At 37.5% G+C, this 27,484-nt stretch overlaps 1 protein-coding gene and 1 long non-coding RNA gene across 3 annotated transcripts; both read right to left on the bottom strand.

Moving 5' to 3' along the window:
* Window positions 1–1,846: 1,846 nt before the first annotated feature.
* On the bottom strand, window positions 1,847–11,922 carry LOC122064434. Of its 2 annotated transcripts, XR_006135704.1 has the most exons (4): window positions 11,790–11,922; window positions 11,473–11,649; window positions 6,630–6,723; window positions 1,847–2,774 (listed from the first exon to the last, which is right to left on the bottom strand). It is a non-coding gene; the product is annotated as an uncharacterized LOC122064434 (long non-coding RNA). The 2 variants fall into 2 exon arrangements; XR_006135705.1 differs by lacking the exon at window positions 6,630–6,723.
* A 2,760-nt stretch (window positions 11,923–14,682) lies between these two features.
* On the bottom strand, window positions 14,683–22,086 carry LOC122064438 (AT-hook motif nuclear-localized protein 14-like). Its single transcript, XM_042628130.1, has 6 exons — window positions 21,511–22,086; window positions 19,660–19,712; window positions 18,397–18,528; window positions 15,413–15,574; window positions 15,018–15,306; window positions 14,683–14,916 (listed from the first exon to the last, which is right to left on the bottom strand). The coding sequence occupies exons 1-6, from the start codon at window positions 22,055–22,057 to the stop codon at window positions 14,852–14,854; spliced, it is 1,248 nt and encodes a 415-aa protein (XP_042484064.1). The 5' UTR covers window positions 22,058–22,086; the 3' UTR covers window positions 14,683–14,851.
* Window positions 22,087–27,484: the final 5,398 nt, after the last annotated feature.

The following is a 27,484-nucleotide window of genomic DNA, read 5'->3' as shown; positions in this document are numbered from 1 at the left end:
TATGTTGAATGCAATATATCCAAATATTTACCATATATCAATTTTTTGGCATTCAAATTTTATTCATAAGTTGTCCACATTATTTTCTATAGATTGGACAGTTTGAATCTATTATTCCTCGCACATAGAATATGAAGGTTTAAAATTTGGTTGTTAATTCAATTCAACATTGGCGTCCCGATGAAAAAATGGACTTCCCATATAGCATGCTCTGTCCTTATTTTCCAATAATGCATACATCCATTTGAATAATAATTAGAAAAAAAAAAATTATATTTTTTAATATATTTACAAGATAAATCGAAACCAATAAGAAACTTAAAAACTAAACCAAAATTGATACACCTTTTTTTTTTGATAGTTTTGAATTCCGATATACCCTTATTGGTTCATGTTTTGATTTCACTTATTTTCATGTCGAAACCATTTCAAACCAACCGATTGACACTCTTGGGGTTTAGATTGAGATGCTTCTAATTGGGCTTTGGGTTGATCCATTGGCCACCTAAATCAGCACTCAATTTTTTTTGCTTTCAAGGAGGGAAAACCCTACTTTCACTGTAGCCAACTTGATTGCCGGAGGATATGCTTTGATTGTGGGTAAATCAATAACTTCTTCTTTTTTCCTGTTTTGGTCATTTGACTGCACAGTCTACACGCATCTATCCTTTTATAGGCCGCACAAACCAAAGTGGGATTGAAGCTTCTCGGGCGTCGGTGGGTGGGGGCCTTGGGACTACTACTTCTCATTCTCCTTCTCTATCATGCAGGTGAAGGTTTTAACCTAAACGAAGTGTGGTGATCATAAAGGTGAAAGGATCTTCTGTGAACTGATATGATAAACTATATATAAGATCAAGCACCAAGCTAGTACTTTCATTTCTTTCAATATGTATTGGATATTAATTCACAGTTCACTCCATTATTTGGTGCTACAAACCCAAACTACAGCAAACTTAAGTTCATATCACAAGGCCCTCAATTCTGAGCTTCTTCATGACCAATGTTTTGAGGTACAACAAATTAGTAGGGTTTGGTTTTTTTTCTTTTTTTGCTTAAGTAAATTGCCATCATTAACTAAATTGCAGTCCCAAAACCCTAAAATCACACCAGTTTAATTCCAAGAACCCTAAAATCATTTATCTCTAAGTTGTTTATCCTGTTTGATGATTTCTCATTGTGATAGCCATTGCTTGTCATTGTTGCAGCTCAAAAAGAGAGTTGAATCAGGACTGAGAACTGACTTATGGAAGAAGAAGCTAGAAGATCTATTTTTGGTCTATTGCTTTTTTATGGTTTTATAGCTATTTTGGGTTCTCTATGTTGACTGTTTCCAGAATACTAGGGGGTTGTATTCCTAGACAGTAGAGTGGTCCTTAGTTTTATCAGTCCTAGAGAGAATGGATAGTTAGACTCTAAAACCCCAGTGAGATTTTGGTGACTGCAACTCACAAGCTAGGAGACACCTTGTATCTTTTTGTTGAAATTGACCTATTCTTTGGATTTGAGGAAAGACCAAGGGAAAAGGAAGTACAGGGAACCTCAAGAACTAAGCAAGAAACCTTAATCTGTAACTTCTTTACGTTACTGCACTTGTTAGTGGAAACATATTCAAACTGGAATTCAGACATATTATCCTACCAAAACTAGGAAACAAATCAGCAAGAGAATCAACTAAGTAATATAATTACTCTTTTTATTCTTAATGGGTAATCAAAAAATCAGACAAAAGAAAGGAATAAGATACTTACAGAAGAACCAAAACTAAAAAGAAAAACAAAACAAGGGGACCTTCCAAGATAAGCCTTAAAACAAGATTCCAGACACACCTATTGAAGAAGAAGAATAAAGAACAGTCCAATTAATTAAGATTCAAAAAGCCCTACTACAAAGACCAATAACCGACCTTTAAATAAAACAAATTCAAGGCAATAATCCCTCTGCTTTGCACCTTCTTCCTTGAATACATTAAGACAATCCAAACCCTCCACTATGTTCCTTCTCACTTGGACTCTCTATCCAATAGAGTAATCCAAACTTCAAGGCCAAATTACTCATCTTTAATGGCTTATCCTTAGTAATATTGATGCTTCTCATCTAGGGTGCTTCAATTGTACCCTAATGTAGTTTCTGATATTTCAACTGATGATTCAGTTCCCAATACATTGAATCACCTAGTCCAGAAGAATTTCTTCAAAGTAAAACATTCATCAATAGGTCATTAGTTGGATATCAATGCCATACTTGCAGATTAAAGAGTACTGGAAACTTTTCTGATAGGAGATCTCACTAGTCATCCAGGTGAAACCTCAGACATAAACTAACATTAGGGTTTCTGTCAAGGAGTAAATTCTTACTCCATAAGAATTATTTTTTCCTGTGGAGTGCTTAATCAATCTCCCACTACATTTTGTTCCATTGTTGTTTTGGTGAAGCTTCAAAAATCAAAATGCTATCCTTGCATGGATAGCACTTTGAAGGTGCTACATGGATTAGGTCCTCCATTAGAATCCCAACATGAGACAAGCTTCTTAGACTGCGATATATTTTAATTCGAACAAAGTGAAAATTTCCAAGTCTTGGTACAATAAATGGAGCTTTCTCTTTGAACAAAATAGGTATACTTACAAATGCTATGAAACCATTTAGGTTTCAGCGAAAAAGAAAAAGAACTGTGGAAGGAAGTTGTCTTAACCAAGCTTATTTGTTGATGATTCCTCTTTCTCAGGTCAGATCCTCAATTAAATGCAGCTTCTTCACTTCTCCTTTCATGCCTTCAAAATGGAAACACAACAGAGGTCGCCTAGTTATACCTTTCAGAAGCTAAACAAACACTGTTGTCATAACTTCCACATTCTTTTGTTAATGACAAATGGAATATCCTGCTAGACAAAAAAGCTGGTGAAATGATATATAAGTAAATGTATAGACATGTAACTGTGTATATACTATGGATCATGGCCAAGTCGAAGTTCCAAGTCTAATTCATCTTCTTCCCTCTTTTTCTTCTCTTTTTCACTTTGTCCCATCTTCCTTGGACCAAGTTGTAAGCTCAAGTCTGTGCGCAAGTCTTCAATTGCATGGTATGCAAGTGGAAATCTAGGGTCAGATGTGGATGATGGAAAATCCGCATAATTACTTCTCTTTGCCTCTGGGGGTGGAGAAGGTGGTGGATGGCTTGAAATTGGTGAAACATCAGGCACATTTGAAATCGATGGAGCTTCATTCTGTTTGATCTTTGCTCTATCTCTCCTATGGATGTTCATGTGCCCACCTAATGCCTGCGCTGTGGTGAAGCCTCTTTTGCAGAATACACAAGCATGGGACCGGCCGGCATCCGCATCATCGCTTGAGGACTTTGAGTCTTTATGCTGGCATGAATCCATTACTAGGGTTCTTGGTTGCAGGTAGAGTATAAATTGAGATTCTCCAGACTTGGAACAAGGGCACACAAACTCTCAAAGGGTGTGAAATATGAGGATTGAAATTGAGCCCTAGAGGGTGGGAGAGGATGGGGAAAGGCTGAAGGGTTTAAATGGAAAGGAGGTGGGGAGGGTGTGAAAGGAACTAGTGAAAGACATTGGCATTTCCATGCAAGTCTTCTGAACTGAAGCTGTGTTTAGGAGTGACACAGTTTTGGGGTTTGCCTAGAGAGCTATTAATTTAGCCCCCTTTTTCCGCCCAGGTACTACATCATTTTGCCCTTACCATGGCTATGTAGTAGATCAATCCTTACAACATATATGCTGTTGCTGTCTCCAGATTCTGTAGCTTTCATCCAGGTTTCCAAACAAGTGCTCTCTCTCTCTCTCTCTCTCTCTCTCTCTCTCTCTCTCTCATATTATATAAATATATAGATATACGCTCTAAATTATATTTGAACCGGTAAAAGAAAGGATGATAGGAGACCTATATAGTAACATCTTCACATATGAATAGTTGATAATGAGTCACTACTTACTCCCATTTAGAAGCAATTATGTTTGCCATAATTTCAAGCAAAGGTGTAAGGACCTACTCTGATGATGTGCAATGAAGAAAATACTAATTTGCTCTGAATATTTGTAGCGAGGGGAAATATGCCTAGAAATAGTAAGTGTTCCTTAACACAACTGGGAACACCAATTCATCACCACCACCACCCAACCACATTCTTTTTCAGTTTATTATGCAAGACCATCATGTTATTATCATCATCATCATCATGATTGTTACAAATAACTGTTTAATTTGGCATAAACCTTCTCTACAGTTTTTTTGTTTCAATTTTACTCAAGAATTGCGATCTTTATTAAAAAACAAAAAAAAAAACCAAAAAAAACTTTTGTCTAGGCTCTTTGTATAGTGATATGATATGATTAGCTCCTTATTGTTCCAATAATTTGGAGGGCTACAGGAGCCGCACTGGAGAGCTACAGAAATGGTTCTTAAACTCAACAACCTAACTCAGTTTTATATCAAATAATTTTCCTTTCTTAATCAGAAGGAAAGGAGATTCCACGTAAGAACCTTTTGCTTGCTTCGTCCGGCTATGTTCTACTTTAGACCCCTCTCCTAAAATGATAATAAGAAGACGACAAAGAAGATGAAGTAGAGAGAGAGAGAGAGAGAGAGAGAGAGAGAGAGAGTAACCAAAAGTATAAAGTGGTTGAAAAGAAAGAGAATGCCGAAGGCATTGGTAATACAAAGAGAAGGATAGACTAATGGAATTCACTTGTTCTGCAATTTCTTATTTGAATGGAAGAGCGTAACAAACGTCTTTTAGCACCCAAAAATAAAAGATGCCATCATCCACAATGGGAAGATGTATTGTACTGCGATTACTGCTCCAACTCCAACTCGAACTCAACCACTCTCCACATTTATTATTTTCTTGAGAGAGAGAGAGAGAGCATAGCGATCCCTAAAACCTTTGTTAAGTAGCTCATCTCTTACTTGTTACTAAACACGACCGGGTTGGATTGGATTTTTTAAAACCTTACAATCCAAGGTCTCCGAAATTCAACCCAAGCCCAACCCAACCCAACCCTACCCTACCGAGCTCATACCAACCCAACCAAACCCTAATTGACCCTAATTGACCCTAATTGGGCCGGGTTGGGCTCGGTTGACCCTATTTAGTCTTGATTGTTGCTAAGGTTGGGCTAATATTGATTGACCATGTTTTTGCCAAGTGTCTTATACATTTAAAAAAAAAATTAAAAAGAATTAAAAAAATTAAAAGAGAGAGGGAGAGAGAGAGAGAATAAAAAGAAGATCAAATGATCGATACACAAATAAAACTATGAAGTGCAACACAATAATAAATATTCAGGACACCTAACCATAAGAATTAATGACCCAAATTCCATTACTCAAAATAAAAGAATAGGGTGATAGCCCTAAATTATATTATATAAATCATATTTAAAATCAAGACCTGGTTGGTTGGGTCGGGCTGGGCTTAGGCCTCAACCAAGCCTAACCCAACCCTAACCCACCCTCAGGGTCAAAAATCTTAACCAAAGCCCTGTTCGGGTCCAGGGGGGTTCGGGCTGTCAAGGCCAAACTTATACCCCCTACTTGTAACACATACTGGTTGGGGGTAAGATGATTTGTATTTCATCACTTGCATTTATGGCTTGAATCTATAGGGTCATTAAGAGTCATATTCTGTAATCAATTTGAAAGAGGTGTGGAGATGAGTGGGCAATAACACTATTCTCATCTCATCTCACCATGGACGTAAACAACTTATATGCAACTGTGTGATTGTTTGTTTATAACGTCCTAAGTTCAACTCCCACTATGCACACCTTGGGCTACTCACACGGGGGTGTTTAATACTCTTCACTGCTTTCAGTGAAAGTTGAATGGTTTTCATTTAACCCCGGTATGACCCGATCCATGCGATTGTGGGGTCAGTATGGACCCGCGGGACTAGTCAGGCCGAAGGCTTGGATACCCATCGTCAGCCAAAAAAAAAGTGTGATTATTTGTTTGTAATTTCCATTCATTTTTTATGTATAATTTTAGTCTTCAGTTTCTAGACGATTCGAGTGTGAGACAACTATAACTATTTTCAATCATAGAGAGCTGGAGGAGAACCTGTTCTTTATGTTGTTCCCTTTCGGGGTATACTCTATAGACATATAACATGATATGCCACCATCCAATGATTCCACAGGGACATGGATGGGATCGGAGAGCAACAGTCTTTGTTGTCCCAGTGGAGTTTTTAAGCCCATCCTAATATGGGCTTATTACATTGGATGAAAGTCTCAGTTGACTAGTCATATCTTCAATCCTACCAAAAAAAAAAAAGACTAGTCATATCTTCAACTTGTCTCATAACCACACCCTCCAAGCTCAAGAGCAGATTGATCCTACGTTTGTATACTCGTAACTAAGAACTAATCACAGGGGTTAGGAGTCAAGTAGATTTCAATTGGCCTGGCCCAAACATGATCAGCCAGAGGTCAAGTGACCTTACACATCATTTGAACCAGGAGATATAGGAGATCGATTAGAGGAATAGGGTTGATAAGGAACATGACTTTAGCCTACCATTTTGATAGATCATACTAAGCGGGTGCCAAGATTTAGGAATTAGGACGCATATAAGTTAACTACACAGTGGGATGTTGTACCTCTGTATGAGAAAAGTATGATCAATGTTTCGAGCTCCGGCAAGGTATCATTTTCCATATCCTTCTCTTTGTTTTGGATCCAAGGACTGTCTCTCTGCAAATTGATTCACAAAGAACCAAAAATATGAAACTGGATAGAATTCTCTGATAGAACTAGAATTTATAACATTTTTGTGATGGTGGTGGATGATCCTATCCATATCTGCAGTTGTGGGGTCAGTATGAGCCCGTGGGACTAGTCAGGCCAAATGTCTGCACACTCGCCCTTAACAAAAAGAAGATCATATCCATATCTGATTCTTGATAGAGAAAGTAGGAGGAATGGACCCATTTGATGGGTGCAGGTGATCAAGGTATCTTCTTGCTTTCAACATAGAAAGAGTTCACGTTGGATTCCTTTTGAAGTAAGAAATAAATAAAAAAATATATTAGGAGGACTTCAAGGGTATTCAAGTTCATACTAGGAAAGATTGTGTGAGGCGTTCGACTTTGGAGGGATTGGTATTATGCAGTCGAAAACATTAATAAAGGCTGCAGCTTCTCTATCAACTTTAAACCATCTCTTTCACTCAGTAAACCCTCCCATCATCATTAGGGCTACACCATATATTCAACTCTTTGGTTTAGGCACAATGATAGGCCTGCCTTTCAATTTTACTCAACTAATTATAGCTTGAACTACTGGGGGTGTAAAATGTGTACTGGTTGGGTTTCTCTCCAAAATAATTTTGAAGAAAATGGTTTTGAGCATCTTTAACTCTGGACATAATACTAGAGTATTTTTTTATTTTATGATGACACGTGGGCTGATGATTTGGTTATTTTGAACATTAGAGGGAGCTTATGGTTCCACAGGTTTACTGGGATTCAAAATTTGGTGGTATTTCTCAGCTATATATAACTTGTCATTTATGATTTTTTTTTTTTGTAATATTAATATATTCCACAAAGCATAGAAATCCACCCCCCAAGGAAAAAATCGGAGAAATAATAATAAAGAAAGAAGGAAAAAGAAGAAAAATATGGAGAAAATTCTACACTAAAAAACAACAGCCTATCTTTACAGCTGAATCAAACTATAAGGCAAGCTCGAAGAAGGCACCGCTAGGCACAAGGCCTACTATGAGAAGATCAAAATATACCCTAGAACTCCATGATTCTTCATTTATAGAGAACCATGACTTTCTTCTTCTAAAGGATGTTTTTCATTATTTACTTGAAATTCTATGCAAAATAGAATTGGAGCATGCAATGGAATTTTTTTTTTTTTTTTTTTTTTTGATAAAAACTATATTCAACAAGCCCTGGGAAATTTACGAAGGGTGCCAAATAAACAGAAAAAATAAAAACTAACCAACCTTCAATGGTAGACCTATTTCTAGAGCACAACTAGATTGGGAGGTCCCAAGGTATAACACGTCTATTTCCGGGGCTTTCAAATCACAAACCAATAGAAAGGTTCATCTTTCTACAAACATCAAAAGTAATCGCCTCCAAAATTTGCTATTAGGGTTTCCCAAAAAAATAAAATTGTTGTTTGGTCCTAGAATTACAACAATTGCATGCCAAGAAACGAGGAAAAAGGTGAGTACTCTCCAAACAATGAAATTGTGTCGACAAATGTGACCTGAAAACCAAACAATTGCATGCCAAGAAACAAGGGATGCACGAGCACAAATAGGTTCAAGGGAGAGAGAGAGAGAGAGAGAGAGAGAGAGAGAGAGAGCAAAGCACATCTCCTTAGTCTCGATGACTCTATCATCACTCCCCTAGGATCTCTTTCTAATCTCCGGGAGCACTCTCCACACATTAAGGAGACAAGGGAGAAGGGTAGGACCAATCATCACAGCCTATCAGAGATGATTGAGAAAACATTTGCCATTCTATCCAAATGGGAACATATCTAAATTTGTCTTTGAAAATACTGAGAAGAATGCCATGGAGATGCCATATATCAAGCCATAGAGATGTGTCCTTACCATCGTCAATATCAGATCTAATGACACCTGCCACCAAATGTTTGCTTTGCACCAAGCCCAAGAGGAATCTCAAACAGACATCACACTCCAAATTGAGTTTTTCCATTGGTATCAAGAATAGATTCAATCCACCCAAATGCTACTTTTTCCTCGCTATATTCTTATCGGATTGACGTCATAAATCCTTCTCAAACTTAAGCCATCCTCTAATTAGGGAGACAAATAAAAGCCCGTTCGATAGTGAAAGAAATTCCCACCCAAAACAATCCAAAACAATAGTAAAAGAATTTATTTTTGTCTGATCCTTTTCATAAAAAAGCACTCATAAGGGATTCCACTTTTTTCATAATTGCCTTAGGAATCCCAAACGCTCCAGTCCAATAAACATAGGAGCTCTACCAAACCAATTTTACCAGCTCAAGGTGACCCACAAAAGAAAGAAACTTAGGTTTCCATAAATAAATTTAGGCTATATATCAAACTAAATAGTTGTTCTAAATTTAATTGCATAGGGCAACTGCCTGCTTGATCCCTAAGAATCCAAGTTTGGAGCTACTAGCTGGTTACTGGAAATGGGATACTAATTATGATTCTTCGCCCAATTCACCAATCTTTTAATTCCTTTTTTATTTTATTTTTCAGTCCACCAGTGTCTTCTTGAACATGCAACAATTCCAAGGCTTTGGTTGGTTAGTGCAGAACAAGCTTTGATTCACCATCCTACTTGACTTGTTTCCATTGCAAAAGCATAGCAAAACATTAAAATTAACAAAATAAAGAAATGATAACAAAGAGTTTGCCTGATAATTATATTGGTTTAGGCTTGTTCTATCTGCACATCATGGAGTTTATTATTACTGAATCTGTTGTCATGACATGAAAAATATATAGACCCATTCCACCCAAGTGATCTAGCAAATTTGTAGGTCCATGGAGTTTGAAGTTGGTCATAAGGCTCTCCCCAACATTGTAGCCCCTGATCCATCCCTAGATTTGATTCATGTATTTACTAATACTTCTGCTACCTTTGCTTGGGAGTTCCGCCATAGATGCTTTCGGACTTATTTTGAGCTCCGAAGGAAGCGTCACTGGCTTCCCTTTGTGTTAGGTTCCATGCCAAAGTGTTTTAGGGTGTCAGATCTGAGTTGTTGCCTCTATTGCGCGATAGAGGAGTCGAATCCTAGTTGTACAACCCTCTCGATCTCCTAGTCTCTTACAGATGAATCAACGAGATTGTTTACCTTGGTTGCAGATGAAATTTTTCTAAATTCCTTTTTGTTGTTTGCTTTGGATCGAACACTTTTGGAACATAGTACGGTACAAATCTTTTGACCTTTGAATCATCCAAAAATGATATTACAGATCTCATGAAAAAGAAGTGGAAGTTAATATCCAGTTCACAGATCAAGAAATCATCAATCCATGCAGAAACGTACGGAACCCTACTTCATCATCTTCCACATAGTAAAACAAGCATTGTAGATCTTAATGCAGCTTCTATGAAGCTACAGGTGAATGGAGGAAGCCTAGTTGACTGGGATGCTGGTGTACAATAAGGGTTAGGATTAAGCTCAGGAACTCAACCATCCCATGGAGGTGACTATCTCAGCCTAGCTGTGTCTCTCCTGTGAACTTTAATATGACCTCCAAGGGCTTGCACAGACCTAAATTCCCTTTTACAGAAGCTACATGTATATAAGACCTAGGAGTGACCATGAAAAACCCACATAATTAATCTTCTTTGGAGTAGCTGTAGTTATGGTCCCATGAGACTTTAACCTTGTTCTTGTGGTTGATGTTGTTGTCTCTAAGACCATTATCTTTGATGTCTTTCAAGCTTGAGCCTCTCCATGGAAGATGAGAACAAGAAAAAGTCTTTATCTCTTGATTTGATTTAAGATAAGACCATCCTTTTACCCAAAGGTAATTAAACTCTAATGAAGAGTGGAGTTACAATTGTGTGTTCACTGTATTGGTCTATACTTTATATAAACCAGAAGGCATGCATCAAGCATCCACATGGTGACTTCAGAACTCATCATTGATGATGGACCCACATCTGTCATCACTCTGAAAATTATTAAAGTTAAGATGTAATGTAATACACTACCCTCTGGAGAACAATCTAGTGTTCTAAAAGTCCATTTCCATCCTCAACACCCCCCACCACACAAAAGTGCATTTTCATTGACCCGGTTCAACCAGTTGAACCTTTTGGTCTGAGACCTAATAGATCAGGCAGCGCAAGGGCAAGGGCAAGGCCAAGGCCAAGGCCAAGGCATAGGCCTGCCTTCAGAAATTGAACCAGCACATTTAGGGTTGTCAATCGGTCAGTTTGGATCGGTTTTGATGTGAGAATAAATGAAAACGAAATATGAATCAATAAGGATGCACCAGTTTCAATTATGTTATGATTTACTATCGGTTTGGACTCGATTTATCATGCAAACATATTAAAAACATGAAGAAAAAAATGTGTTTTTTTTATTATTATTATTATTTTGGATTGGTATAGGTTTCCTATCCAATTATACTGGTTTCAATCTGGTTTTTTAAGTTCAATTTAATGTCTTATCTGCTTCAATGCTGTACACAATATAGTTTCAATCTCACAAAACCTAAGTTTGAAACATGATCTAATAAAATTTACTCAAAAAAAATCTAATAAGTTCATATCGATTTTGGTTTGATTTCGACAGATTTCATCGATTCTGAATAAGTTTTAATTGACACCCCTAAACCCATTGATGTAGCTAGCAAGCCTCAAACAATGTAGAAAGAATAGTACATACAATCATAATTGCACTAAAAAAAAAAAGTTCAAATCATAATTATTAGCAGAGTGATAAGTGATTGGAGCTTACCCTCATGGACCAAACCAGCTTGTTAGGCCGCCGGCTTGAATCACCCAACCGGGTATTCATGCATGATCCAATCAATCTAGACAACTTTTGGTGGACGACCGTTGTAGAACACAAGAGCTTTCTTCACACCAACCCTCAGAGATCCACTATGGATTGCCTTGTAGATGCAAGTATGGCCTAGCTTCCAATAACCCATAAAAAAAAATTCCAGATAATTAATTAAAATCTCCATATAACCAAATTAATAAACCCAAACAAAACATAACACATAATCTGTATATATTAGTAGTTAATTGATTGATTAACTCAGAACTAACCAGGCAACTCTTTCTCAGGTAGGATGAAACCAAAACCCCAGAGGAAGATCTGAGCTCTTCCCTCTCCATTTATCGAAGCCTATAAAGAAAAAAGGAAAGGATATTAATTGGTAGGGCCGAGGAGGGGGACAAGGATAAAAGCGTTAAAGGCTGAGGAAAGCGGAAAGGGTAGGGGGCCAGTAGCCGTTTTATATTTGCTGCTTTTTTTGTCGTTTAGTTCTTGGTTGGATGTATCTGTTTCCCTCAAAAGTTTTGAAAGGACTTGAACGGTTCAATCGTCCAAGCCAAGGGCGCTCAAACTGGTAGGTTGAAAAGCTTGGCATGGGAGGGTGGGGAATGGAGTGTGGGGGCCTGGGGATGGGTGTTTTGAGGTTCTTGCCATTCCAATTTGGCAGGCTGACACCTGTTTTTCCTGAAGGGGTGATAAAGGATAAGCATTGGACAAGGGTTTGTGATTCTCATCTTTCCACCTCATTTTTCTGGGTCCTTAGTAGGACTATTGAGTCCACTTGGGGCATTTAGGGATTGGGATCCTTTCCAACATCAACAATTCTTCAATGATCCATCGGAAGGCTGAAAAAGCTTAGACATATATCCTCAGGTGTTGATAGATATTGGGATGTGTGACTAAACACTTACAATCCTTAGATGGTCATTAAAGGGGCGTTCAAGGGTGCAATAGTTGGAGAAGAGCCTGATCCCACATTTAAATAATTTTTTTTTTCTAAATCAGATTCTATCAAGGGCTCATAGGCCACTAAGGATTGGCATCCCAACTCAAGAGAACATGACCAAGGGCAAAGGCAAGGGCAGAATAAAAGAATGTGTAAGGAGAGTCGAGTAGAACAAGCGACCTTTCTTTGGACTTAGGCCAGCGTTTTACTGCACTTTCATTCGCACCAAATATTGTGTCTCTAGTCTTTCTTCAACCGGGTCGTCAGATTTGGACTTAACTTACTTTGCTAATTACAGCTTAGTCTTTCATTCATAATTTCATACCAATTATTGTCTCTTGTATTTCTTCGTCTGGGTCATCAGATTTGAACCTCGTCTGGTCCGATTAGTTAAACTGAAGTGTGTAGCTTATCATAGTATCATATTTGTGATACATATTGAAGTGTTCAAACCAAAAGCTAAAGCATTTAAATAAAAATTTAAAAAATAAAACTAATTAGTATATGAAGTAATTCAAAATCTATAAGTTAGCCAATGTAGGATTAATCCCAACAGTACCTAACTTAAACTCACCTATAGAAATGTGAAATAACAATGAGATTATCCGGAATATGGGTTCAGATTAAGAAATGAGAATGCCTTTTTTTTTTTTTCTTTTTTCTTTTGTTTGGTAACAAGAAAATGGGATGCCGACACCATGAAGGATGAACTTTTGTCGGCAACAATATTACTTTGGAAGGAGATGTAGTACGCTTGAGGGCAGTGACCAGTAATGATGATAATTTCTGACTTGATGAATGATGATGATGATGATGATGATGATCCAAGTCAAAGCTTCATTTCCAAGTCCTCCTTTGAAACTCTACATGGTTCAATCTCCGAATTCAATTTAACTGTCAATCTTTCTTTCAGTTGTTGAATCTCTCTTTATTGATCAATGTATTGATGGCTTTTGTTACTATGACCTTTCCAACCACATTTTTTTTTTTTTAATAATTCTATTAAAAATTCAAAATTCTATTGATACTCAATATAAAAATAAATAAATAAATAAATATAAGTAAATGGATGAAAAAAATTAGTGGGTTCCATCTTTTCTTTGGCTACTTCTTAAAGGATTAGATCCCTTCTTTCTGGTCCGAACAACTAACCTAAAAAAGATCCCCATTTTTTTTTTTTTAACACTTTCATGACATAAATATTGGAAAGAGACTTGTTATGTAAATATATATATATATATGAAAAAGTTTGTGACATTGAAACGGACCTCCAACAGGTAATATCAAATCAAAAATAACCATAACCTTTATCTCATACTACTCTCTTGAAACGAAATCTCATGTTATGAAACAACAATAAAAGTTGGCTTCTATCGAACTTCCATATTCACAACCTTACACTCATCTTCTTGCATATAGCCCTTCAATTCTCCAACCCCAAACAAAGCTTTCATAGCTTCCATTCACTCGTTATCTACCACTGCAGAGCTTAAAGGACCCTTCAGTTGGCCCATCAAGGTCTTTCACTTTAACATAAGAAGCCAAAGGCGGAAATGAAAAAAAACTAAGGGGGTGCAAGCAAGGAAGGAAATCTACAACAAGAAGTGAGTGGAGGAAGCCTATGACAGAAATATTGGAATAAGTATTTCAGTAAATTGAATCTGTGAACAATGCACAGTATATATAGCGGCTCTCACTCCACATCTAAAATTGAACTTCAGACTAATCCAACTCAACTTTATCTCTCAGGGCAATGCTTTAAAAATTGTTTGTAAGTATCAATTCTATTTGGACTATATGAAGTTTGAACAATAGGGCCCTCTCTTGTTGACCTTTTGGCAAAACTTGAAATCTCCCCCATCCCCGAGTGAGGAGATAGAAAGGTTGTCAGCTTGCCATCACCTGGGAGGCTTTCCACCATAGCACTTGTTTTCTGCTATGTGCAATAACAAATTCACAGTAGGATTTCATAGAATTATAGGTTTCAGGTTCCATGGTTTCAAAACTAATGAGTCATGATCTGATCTATACTGGAGGTCGCAAAGTCCCAGAATCGAATCCCACATCACCCGCTGCGCTATTTGCACTCCTTTGGGAACATTGGCTGCCCAAATGATTATGTTCTGGGGGGTGGGGGGGACTCAGACAAACAAACAAGACCAAGGAAGCTCAGCCTTCAAAATGTGGATACTATGAATCCCCATCTAATCATCCATGAATAAAGACTAATGGCCAAAAAAGATTAGATAAGCGCCAGTATCCTGTACAGAGAATATGTTCTAATCCTGATAAAGAACGGTTGTACATCAACTGTTGTTAAAAGAAGCCATCATAAACCAATTCCTTTACCAATGGAGATTGGCAGCACCACCATAACGGCAAAAAAGTCTAGTGACGAATTTGATCATCTTCTCCATCTACTGGAGATTGGCATGCTCCACGATCTGTTCTTCCTGCAAACAGTAAAGAAACAGCACGAGGCCAAGATAAAGGTCAACATATAATCAATTAGATCTCCTTAATCATTAAGCACTCTTCCTAAACAAAAACACACCTCTCAATTCAATGTCAGCACTGTTTCTAGCATCTAGGCCACTCCTCCAATCAGTTGACCGTCCATGCATTCCTCGAGGTTGTAACATGAAATGACCTGGACTAATGTTTTGATGCTCATCATTTCCCCTTACTGAGATTCTCCCAGAAGATTCCAGTGATGGTCCGAAGCCTAGGTGATTGCAACTTGCACCAACTAGAGGTGATGGCAACTTGCTGGTAGAAGCATCAGCTTTTAGACCACCACTAATCTTTTTTTTTATGTCAATCAGAAATGAACCAACAATAACCTGTGCAAGTTTACAAAAAGTCTTACATTGCAAGTTCAAAGAAGGGGTCTGATAATAAAAGGAAAAATATATATATTTGGGGGGGGGGGGTGTTTGGGAACAGCACCTGCACTGGGCCTGCAGCCAATAATGGTCCCCCTACCCCACCTCCAACAATCCGACCATCAGAACCAGACAAACATATGCTAAGTCCACCAGTTCTTGAGGGTGCTGCTCCAACCTCACTATGCAGGTAAGATCCATTTAGTGAAAGGATCTCAAAGCGTCCCTAATCCAATGCATCAAAAATCAATCTTAACAGTTAACACATGACATGGACAGAAATGGAGCCACATTTTTGTTTCAAACTAGTTTAATTATAAAAATCAATATTAAATATAGAAATAACTTTCTGGGATTTAGTTATCCATTCTGAGACAAAAAACTTACGCAGTAATATGGATGTTTTCTGACTGACTGGTTCTGATTCAGAAAATTCAAGTGTAAATCTAAATAAATATAAAAGTAACAATATTAACCCCCCCCCCTTCCTTTTTCAAATTCTTTTAACACAAAGTAGATCAAGAAGATTCTTACATTGTAGCTTGCAGGTGAGGCCAATGATAAATTTTCATCATAGGGAATGACCTAGTGTGACATATCAATTGCCAATAAATGATTTATTGGATAATAATTGATAAGATTATATGCAATCGGGAGAAAAAGTGAACACATTTGAGAAATTAGAATGGTAGGATATCTGACTACACATAGCCTGACAAAGAAGCTGGGGAATGAAAAGGGAAAGGGATAGGTCCCCAATCTGTACTTCAGGAAAAGAAATTCCACATTTGGAATCTGCCAAACTTTGGAGTTTGGACACACTCTAATGTTTCAAAGTTAAAGACCAAACCCTCACCATCCATACTGTGGCACTGGAAGGGGATCTCCATTACTTTTTTTATGAATTTCTTTCCAAAAATGACCTCATTATAAGATCACACTATCCTACACCAGTTTCCGTCTATGGTTCTTTCCGAGAGAGAGAGAGAGAAAGAGAGAGAGAGAGGCAGTGGGTGGTACCTTGGATGCCACTAGTGCAGGGAGAACTCCTATTTTTCCGTGGAGAGAGAGGATGACCTGTTCAAGACAGGGAGGAAAAGAGTGTATAGAATGGTTTTTTTGGATCTGAGAATCTAACTGATGAAGTTTCAACCATACAAATAGAAACCTAATTTGATCTCTACCCTCATCAATGAAAACAGTAGTTAGTTACTGGAACCTGATAAGAGTCTTACAAAAAAGTGTCAAAAGACAGATGCAGTTGCAAAGACAGAAGGTCAACCTATGTGAGAAGACGAGCCTCAAGCTGAGTAGAGTAAAGAAACTGTGGTTTCTCCGCAACTTCAGGAAGCAATCGCCAGCATCGTTGGGACTGCCGCTGAGATTGTTGAGAGAAGCAGTGGTGCCTCCAACCATCAATTGAGATTTTTTTTTTGCAGGGAGGGGGGTTGTGGGTGGGTAGAGGATGAGAGCTTTTTTGTTCTTTCTTTCTTTTGGGTTTCAATATCCATTTCTGAGGAGAGAGAGTGCCCGTGAGAGGCCCACGACTTATTATGTGAAAGACCGTGAGAATGAATCCCCACAATGCCTGCATGGGGATCTTTTTCCTCTTTTTGTACCAGGACAATGGGATTTATCAGAGGATAGAATCAGAACCGAAGCATATTCATATTGTCCAAATACCACACAGAACTGGGTACTCATAGAGGCTGAAGCCATATCTAAAATGATCCTTTTTCCCCCCACTTGATAGATCTAAATGATTCATCGCCAAGTACAGGTATATTGTCACATAATTCCAACGCAACTCAGGCATTTCTGGCCAACTTACTGGCTTAAGAAAAGTAGACCAATTTCCAAGGAGGGAGTCATGCCATGGCAGTGATTTACAATAAGGATGACTAATACGATATTCCAGTGAACTTGATTTCTGTAAAGTCACTTGCGTCACTTGATTGTATACTAATCAAAACGATGGGCTTTCCAGAGCAGTCCTTGGAGATCATCTTCCCCATAAAATCATAAAGCTCAAAGGTCCTCTCTAGAGGAACACTTCCAAAACCCTGAGCAAGAGAATGTGAAAGAAAACTAGAATGATCATTCTCTCCTTTACTTTCAGCAGTTTCTCTTCCTTTTTTTTTTTTTTTTTTTTGGGGGGGGGGGTGGTGGTGGGGGAGACGATCAGGTTCTTTAAACAATAAAAACATGAAATGTAGACTGAGGATCAGGTTCTTCAAACAATTAAAACAAGAAATGTAGACCCGCACCACACATCCTGGCCCCAAAAAGAAAAGTTGGGGTGGGGGAGGAAAATGGAAACACATTCAAATCCAACCATTGACTGATGAGGCATTTGATAAACTCAGCTGTTCACCTTATAAATATTTATGCAGAACATATTATTTCAGAACCTAAAAATGAATCCAGAAAGTATCATATGCCAGTGTGCAACGTGTAATGAGAAGTGATGCCATCAAGCTTCATGATGTTTCTGTTGTATTTCTTGCTTTGGATATGGGCGATTGCAAAAGCTGTAAATGTGGCTCATAGTATGATTACACACAGTTGCATACAACCCTAGTGACATGAGATCAATCTTATTCCATGGAGAGGCAGCAGTAATGCCAATGCACCTCAGGTTAGTTTATATATCGCATTTTCAATGAGGATAAATATATCAATCATATTCCTTTTTTTTATGATGAATAACCAGCATTTTATGAAGAAAACAGGAGGAAACTAAACAATTAACCTCAGCCAGTACCAAAGCACAAACATCACCCACTAAAACCCTAACATCTGCAGAAGCAAGTAGTGCTAAGCATCTAGCATGTAGAAAATGTCTTTAAATCCCAGGCATATAAAGCATGTAGAGATGATAGCTGTCAATCAGATTATAAGAGAATACATGGATATAACATAGGGAGGAAACCAACTGATCTCCTGAGCAATTGGATGCTAATTTCTTCACCTCTACCTTCTTTCAATTAAAATTTTCATGAAAAAGAAAATAGCAGAACCTAAAAGAAAGAACATAAGGTTTTCTACCTCATACGTCACATTTCCCCCCAATGTGGCAGGCTGGCGAAGAGATGCATTGGAAATTGAACCAGATGCTGACAGGATACAGACTGCACGTTTGTGTTGTTGCATAAAAGACATGATTTTCTGTGCGACATCCTATCAATTGAATACATGCATTAGGAGGAATTATATAAGCTCAAATAAATAACTTCACTACCTCACTACCCCACTTGTAGAATATTACATTTTTTGAGAAGTAAAGAGTCCAGATGGAATGAAATTCGGGGAAATGAAATATACAGGACAAAAACAATTACAGTAATAGATAAATAAAGTTTGAGATCAACCACAACTAGTAATTTTCAGTAATAGTAGTAAAATAAGAATAAAGTTTTGCTAATGAGATCAACCACAACTAGTAATATTCAGTATTTTAAATAAAAATAAGGTTATCTTTGGGAGGGGAGGGGAACTAGATTAAGCAACCTTGGATTGCCTTCAGTTTTAGATGTTTAAGATTACTTATCCTCGAAAATCAATGAGCACTCAAAAAACATGCTTCTTAGGTCGTCAACCTATTCTTCAACACATAGTTGATGACCAAGTATGAACAAAGGATGACATTTATGGTTATTCAAAGTGGATACTTAAGTTAAATGATCCATTCCAAATACAATTTGAACCCAGTAAAATGGAAGGTGAAAACACCACCGTTGTGTTACCCATTGCCGATGGTCTTTGTTTAAGCTTTAATGAACTGCTGCTGCCACTCAAAAAGAAATTAAAAGGAAAAAAGAAAGGATGAGCTCCATCTAACAGCCCTTTCAGACAGTTCCACTCGATGAGGTTAGAATAGAAATACCACCAAGAAGCTCATCTATGAATTCAATGGATCCACTATGCCAAACAGAATTAATACCATGAGAGACCCATGCAAGCTGTATCTATTCAGTCCAGAAATTAATGAAGCAAAAAAAAAATATTTTTTTTTTTTTGATGTTACGGATAACCCAAGGTGAAAACTAACTTCACAATATTACCAAATAATGCATCTATACTTTCATACCCATTGAACTTGATTCCTGGTCTTGCTGCCAGCAGACTGCATGACTTACTCCAACAACCCCTATCCCAAATTTTGTAGTATTATCACATATTGTAAGTAAACAACATTTTCTACAGAAGCTTCACTAGCTAGATCATAAAACTTTGAGCAAATTCATGATTTCTAGTTAACTGCATATTTTCCAAGTATATCAGATGAAGAAAATGACTCAGAGTGCATACTTCTCCAGACGCTACAGTAATGACATGTGGTGTAAACCCCTGTCCTGCATGCCCTGCATTGAATAGAAAAGCAATAAGCTGAAACTTTTATTTAAATAAAAGTAAAACAGAAAAAAAGAAAACTTCTGGATAGTGCATATGAGAGGAAAAGGGAATTTTTCCATAACACAACTTCAAGACATTGCATCTGTACAAATCAAGCCAAAGTTTTCTGAAGTGGCAGAAATAAAACACTAAAGATATTGACCTAAATCCAAAAGTAGCATGGATAGGTTCTACAACCAACCTGAAGCACTATACAACAGCAACTTTGGAAACCACAAAAGATATTCCCAACTGCTATCAACAACCACAATCAAAGCTATTATCACCGTCCAGCTGCAGATTACATTCATGTAGAGAGTTTTTGTAAGATGACGACTTTGTGTTCTGGCATGATATCCTTTTGTTATGCAACAGAATTTATGGGAAAACTCTTTCTTAAGAATTGCAAGTGGTTAAGCACAGGTACACAGAACCAACAGGGTAAGCTAGAAATGAGAAAGGCCTGAAAAACTAAGCCTAAGGGTACAAGCCAACTTATCCCTCAGTAAAACAGACTAGATTTCCATCACTTAGACAAAGACATGCATCAAGATACATAAGTGAGGTGTCACCACCAAGTCCTAGACCACCAAAATGAAGATAAGATAATCTAGTTACATTATAATATTATTATCAAGTAATATTAGTGTATAATTTAGGAAACTATTTACATGAATGCAATTAATTAATCAACTCATAAAGCATCTATACCTATATAAATGCTGTCTAGAAATGTGTCAGATAAGGAGTTTTCAAAATAAACAAGTAAATCTATTCTCATAGTCAACCCATAATTAATCCATACAAGTTTTCTCCCTCCACCCCCCCCCCAACTTAAGAAAAATGGTATGTCCAGAACTGTTTTTCTTTCAACCTTGAATCTTTACTCCCAACGCCCTCCGATTAATCTTTCTGGGAACAATAATAGGGCCAACCAGTTACTTTCTTTCACTTGAATATATTATCTATGGTTCATGGTTCACCACAATAGGATTTCATAAATATAAACACTTGAAGATTAAAAAAATAAATAAGTTACTTTTTGTGAAGAACAGGACAATATTAGAAGCTTTGAAAAATATAAAGAGAAATTTCACTCTCTGTAATATAATAGACACAATATTCACTTGATGATGAGATATTATATCTTCTTTTGGTAACTGAACTACATTATATCCCCAAATAATTACAAGGGACCAAACAGGCAGGACACATTGTGAAATAAAGTAAATTGCTCTAGAAAACCATGTCCTACCTGTACTAGATAACTTTCATCCCCCATTGGAGCAAAACAACATTATTTAAGTTGGATAGGATGGTTCTGTTTTGGTTCTGGGGATTGGGGGGGATCTATACGGAAAGGAACTAGGGTGCTGCCTCCAGTAGGGTAGTAAGCCGTCTCCAAGTGCTTAGATCAATAACATGTTCTTTAAGAGAACGAAAAAGAAAAAAAAAACCAGTCGAGCCAAGTAGCAGAAAAAGGTTAACAAGTTGAGCAATATCTTGAAGCGCATCACATTATGCATGGAAACACAAGTCCACATAATCAACGACACCACAGTCCCAGAGATGAAAGAAGAAATGCAGGCATTGCTAAACAAAGATGGAACATTGTAGAAAACACTGAAACTTAAAACAAACGCAAGGACACACACATTATGCTATTAATATCAACATGCACGCATGCAAGCATAAGAAATCGATCATGATTATTGATAATTCACAAGAGAAGAGAATAAAATGAGGGAAGGGTTTTGTGCTACTAACCAAGAGCAGCCAATTGAGCTTTCTTAGGAGACAAAGAAGACGAAGCCAAAGACTGCTCTTTCTTACGAGGAGAAGAAGAAGAAGGAGACATAGGAAGGGAAGAAGAACCAGAAGTAGCAGCAGAGACCTTCTTTGCCGAAGAAGCAGAGGGCGTAGCGCTAGCTGCTGCTTCAGTAGTACCGTACTTCCTCGGCCTTCCTCTCTTCCTCTTTACGGTTTCCTGAGGAGCAGAAGCAGCGACAGGTGCTCTACCAGTAACGCTATGTGGAGGAAAGATAAGAGGAGTCCCTTCAGAAGTCGAGTAATGACCTGATGAAGCGGCGTTATGGTGAGGACTGGAAAATATACCATTTGGAGCAGCGGAGTTTCCGGCGGTGGTTGTAGATATGCCGCCGCCGCCGCTGGGGTGGTGTTGCTGATGCTGCTGATGGTGGTGGGGCTGTTGGTGGTAGTAAGAGCTCAGGCTACTCTCGTTCCCCTCCATTAGAGAGAGAAAGAACCCAAGGGGATGTGGGGGATTTGGGTACGGGGTTGGGTTTTCTTTCATTTCTTTTTCAGGGTTTTTAAATTTCTCCTTATTTTTTTTTCAGTTTATAGAGTATTCAATTTCTTGGGGATTTACTCAAGTACTAAACAGTACCTAAAAATTTGGCTACATCTGCAACTCTCATCATATCTTGACCGTTCATATGTGGACCACATACAATGAATAGTTAGGATTTGAAGATTTGCATGTATTACCTTGAAATCTGTATTTTTTTTTCTTCGTTAGATTCCCTTTTTAGTATTGAAAAATGTGGAATTTTGCCGTACATGCTACGGAGGGTTACAATTTTATATAATTTAATTCGATTCGATGATGGAGTTCCAAAGGTCTCTATAACAGATAAATATTCAGAATTACTTAATTGGAGTGAGGCAGTGGGAGGCTTTTTTATAGTCTTGCAGTCCACATCAGGATTTTAGTTCTAGGTATCGGAACAGTATCGGTTAATTTCGAAATGATATAAGACATTTTTGCCCTCAAAGATAATAATACTATAATTTTTTTTATCATTTTACCCTTTATTCATATCCTATCACCATTGATCAATATTGATACAGATCATTGATACCAATATGGTCTATCTAATATTGATTCCTAAAACCCTAGTCTATAGTATTTGGCTTTATATTTGATGTGTATTTCTATCATTGTGGATTGGATTGCAATTACATTTTGTGATGATTGATTCAAAGTGTTCTTTTTTATTCAATTGTTAAGTTTTATAGGGTCTTGTCATGCACCCCAATAGTTGAATGCTCACTATACCTCATGTTTTTATCGTAAATGATTTTATAGAGTCTTTTCAAAATCTATTTTGCCCCTCAAAATTTTTCAGTTTGATTGAAACTTTATAAATGCAAGCAGGGACTTCGAATTCTATAAATTTTAGAGTTCACTTTTAGTACAATGAGTGCCTTAATTAGAGATTCCTTTCTAGGTGGACCACAAGGAGAGTCCTTTCTTAATTTATTTTTAATTTTTATAGTAATAGTCCCAAAAAACCTTGGTGACAATATTAATGTAATACCCCCAAAAAAAAATGATATTAGCATTGTTTTGGTTCTGATGATTTTGTTGGGACTTTCGTTTTATATTCACTCTCAATTGGCAGATTTGCTAAAAACAATGGGCCCTCCCCTTTCCTATCCTCTTTTTCAGTCCTTTTTGATATTAGCTCAAAGTGGTAGATTTGCATAAAACAGTGGGCTTTGATTTATTTTATTTGTTCACCAACCATTAGTTTATAGGTGTGCATGGGTGAACCTGATAATGAGTTTCCAAGTTTAATTTGAGATTTTTTTTTTTAAATAAAAATAGGTAATACTTTAGTTTCAGAATCATTAAATTAAGGGAGAGGGTTCATTCAGCAAGTGGTATGGAGGATCACACCAATGAGATATGTTGACTAATATGATCCCCTCTACTGTAGGTAACCACTCCTAACATATAGGAAGTATGAGGGCTAGATCGCGTTCTAGCTGTAATGATCCTCGAAGTCACAATGTAAAGAAACCCTAAGTTTCAAGAGAAACTGAATTGATTTGTAAAATTAGAGATATTTCTATTTCTTCCAAAATGACCTTATTTATAAGAAAGTCATGTTACAAAAGAAAGGAGACTAAAATAAAATAGAAGAATAAATTAGAAATAAATATTTCAAAATCACGCACAAAACTACGAAGGCCTAGTACACCCCTTAAATGTGCAAATTTGAGGTCCAAATTCGGAAATAATTTATTGGACAGTCTGTAGAGCACTGGATGTCAAATTCGTAATGGTATTATGACTCTTGTAACTCCACCTGAATCAAAAGTTACAGCCTTCAGAAACTAAGCTGTAAAAATCAATACTTTCGTTGTAATCAAGTGGATTTTTGTCAGTTCAACATGAGGTGTGAGGACCGCAATGGATGGTGTGAGTTGGGTTGGGGTGGTTACTCGCAGTTGAGATAACATACATTAAAGAGCAATAAGGTCATTCACGTGAAAATGAGAGATAAAGTAAAATGCATGCTGGACTTCATCATGAACATGTCGGACTTTTGCCAATCTAGCAAGAGGTGTGAGGACACCCGTGGATGGTGTGAGCTAGGTTTGGTTTTGAGGAGGGGGGGGGGAAGTTACCTACAATTGAGATAACGTACGGTAAAGAGCAAAAAATCCATTCATGTGAAAATAGAGATAAAGTAAATTGCATGCTGGACTTCTGTCAGTCCAACAGGAGGTGTGAGGGCACCCGTGGATTGTGTGAGTTGAGTTTGGTGTTGGGGGTGGTGTTACCCATAGTTGAGATAACGTATATTAAAGAACAATAAGGTCATTCATGTGAAAATGAGAGATAAAATAAATTGCATGCTGGACTTCTACTGGTCTAGCAAGAGGTGTGAGGGCACTCGTGGATGGTGTGATTGGGTCTGGTGGTGGGGAGGGGGGTTATCCACAGTTAAGATAACGTACATTAAAGAGCAATAAGGTCATTCACGTAAAAATGAGAGGTAAACACAAAAGTGATGGCATAATATGCGGAGCGATTAAGAGAACCTTTTCCCTAAAAAATTAAATGGGAAAAAGGAATGATAATCGGTCTTATTCCCTACGCCCTCAAGGTACCCTCTACCCCCTGTGCAGTCTCTTGTGGATACCCATATTCACTCATCCATTGGAGGGCATAGGCAACACAACCAGTTACCTTTCATTCTCCCAAAATAAATAAACCAGACCACAAACCAAGGCCAATAAGGTCATTCACGTGAAAATGAACGATAAAGTAAATTGCATGTTGAACTTCTGCTGGTCAAGCATGAGGTGTGAGGGCACCCATGGATGGTGTGAGTTGGGTTTGGTGGTGGGGAGGGGGTTACCACAATTAAGATAATGTACGTTAAAGAGCAAGAAGGTCATTCAAGTGAAAATAAGAGGTAAACACAAAAGTGGTGGCGTAATCTGTTGAGTGACTAAGAGAACCTTTTCCCTTAAAAATTAAATGGGAAAAAGGAATGATAATCGGTCTTATTCCCTATGCCCTCAAGGTAACTCCTACCCCCTGTGCACTCTCTTGTGGATACCCATATTCACTCACCCATTGGAGCGCATAGGCAACACGACCAATTACCTTCCATTCTCCCAAAATAAATAAATCATACCACAAACCAAGGCCAATCCTGAGTCTTGTTGTAGATTTTTTTTTTTTTAACCAAGGTGTCCGAACCAGCTTACGCGTACCTCAACTAATCCTTAGGGAGACTAGAGCAGCAACCCACCACCACGGTCTCCACTTAAATCATAAATGCACAAGTGGGGAATCAAACCTGAAACCGTATGTCTATCCACACAATCCCTAATTTACCCTAACCATCTAGGCAACCCATAGATGGGTTAGAAATTTTGTTAGGCTTTGCCATAGAATCTCGAATGGCCACTAGTTACATGGCTCAGGTTTGGGCTAACAGCTGGCTAGGCAAACTTGAGTGCCTAACTTTTTTATTATTTTTCTTTCGGTACCTATATTAGCCTTAGAGAGATTTGCACATGATATATTTCTTGAGAACCACACAAAATGCTTAGGGAAATAAAAAGAAAAGAAAGAATATTAAACTTAATAATTATGCTACAATATGAGAGATTCATATAATTCTGGATGCTTTCCTCAAAATATTGACATCCCAACCCCTCACTTACCACTAAAATACACTGCCATCCCTAATTCTTAACATAATCTTATCTTAGGAATGTGGTCTTAACCTTCACAATTTGCAATCACAAACCATATTATCAAATACTTCTCCATAACCACCATTGTCATCACTTTCGTACTATCTCTAATTCCCACATTCACAGCCTCCCACCCTTATCTCTAATGGTAGTTTTGACACAAACAGTAAGGTAGTTGGGTGGAGATCAATCCTCATTCTTGACAACTCTTTAAAAATGATAATGTTGATTTTTTATTTTATAAGAAAATAAATTATCATTAGTAGAAAAAGGTTTGTACATCTATGTAGTGTTAGGTAGGGAAATGTTCTGTTTCTTGTTCATAGATACATATGCTAAATATTTTTTTTTTTTTAAATCACTTTGTTGGTAGGTCTGAGAAAAAAAATTTGTTATGGGAACGAGGCCATAGACTTCCTGAAAAAAAAAAGGAGCAATGCTCAAAGGCCACGATGTGGTGTTTCTAATCAAAGGAAGACGGTTAAGTTCCTTCGTGTTGCTCCAAACTTCTTCAATGTTCCATTCTTCCTTCCTTGCTTGCTTCAATCAAAATAGAAAAGACCTGGTGCATGTTTCAATAGAATTTTCTATCATTAGTGAGTTTGTAGACAATGAAACACAATTACCATTAAAAAAAGGATACAGTTAGCCCATCTAAGTATATTCTGGAGAGTGTTTGATATGCTAGCACAAATCAAAAGAATCAGAAGTAAGAGAAACCTAGCAAGGCATCATCAGGGCAATTTCACTGGGAATTTCAGAGATAGAAATTTAGACTGACTCACAAAACATGGTTGATTGGCTAACTCGTAAGTAAGGAGTTCAATGACCTTGGGAATGTTTTACAATAATTTGGGACATCAGGAACCTCTTTAATAAATTAAATCAAATTACTGCAATTAAACAACATAGACATTTAATCTTCCTAGCATATAAATAGTCTTGCCCTATTTGATAGGAGGGCAAAAGTTAATTCTAGTGATTGTATAACCACTACCTTAAGTTCTTTTTATAACTAATAATACATTTTTTCCCTTATATATATACAATAGAATGCTCTTTCTTGGCAAATATGGAAAACAAAAAATAAGGTTGTTCAATTTCATATATCTGAACTTATTCTCTACTATATTTGCATTTCTCATATCCTTCATTATTAAGGACTTTGATGAGGTTGTAGACCTTTCCATTAACCCAGGGGTAGCGCAGTTGGTGAGCAACGAACTTGATACAAACCATAAACTTGGATGTCCTAAGTTCGACTCCCGCTAGGCATACCTTGGGCCACTCACATAGGGGTATTTAGTGCTCTTCACTGCTTTCAGTAAAAGTTGAATGATTCTCATTCAACCCCGATATGACCCGGTCTATGCAATTGTGGGGTCAGTATGAAACCACCTAACTAATCAGGCCGAAGGCCTAGATACACATATTTAGCAAAAAAAAAAAAGTAGACCTTTCCATCTCTCCCAAGGAGAAGGCAGTACAGGCAAGGACCCTGGCATATCAGTCTTCATCTCATGTTAAGTTTCATGTGGGTAGAGAATCAAGACCCTTTTAAAACCTTGGATGAAGGGGCCCACCACCAGTTTGGGTTGGCAAATGGGGTGAGTATTTGGTCTGGTTCAATTCACATTGAACCGATTAGGGTTGGCAAATGGGGTAGGTGTTTGTTCTGGTTCAATTCAGGTTTTTTTAGTGAATACTGAACGGTTAT

The sequence above is a fragment of the Macadamia integrifolia genome, unplaced genomic scaffold (genome assembly GCF_013358625.1).
Source record: "Macadamia integrifolia cultivar HAES 741 unplaced genomic scaffold, SCU_Mint_v3 scaffold1647, whole genome shotgun sequence".
Classification (NCBI taxonomy): domain Eukaryota; kingdom Viridiplantae; phylum Streptophyta; class Magnoliopsida; order Proteales; family Proteaceae; genus Macadamia; species Macadamia integrifolia.
This window is presented reverse-complemented; position numbering and strand designations above follow the sequence as displayed.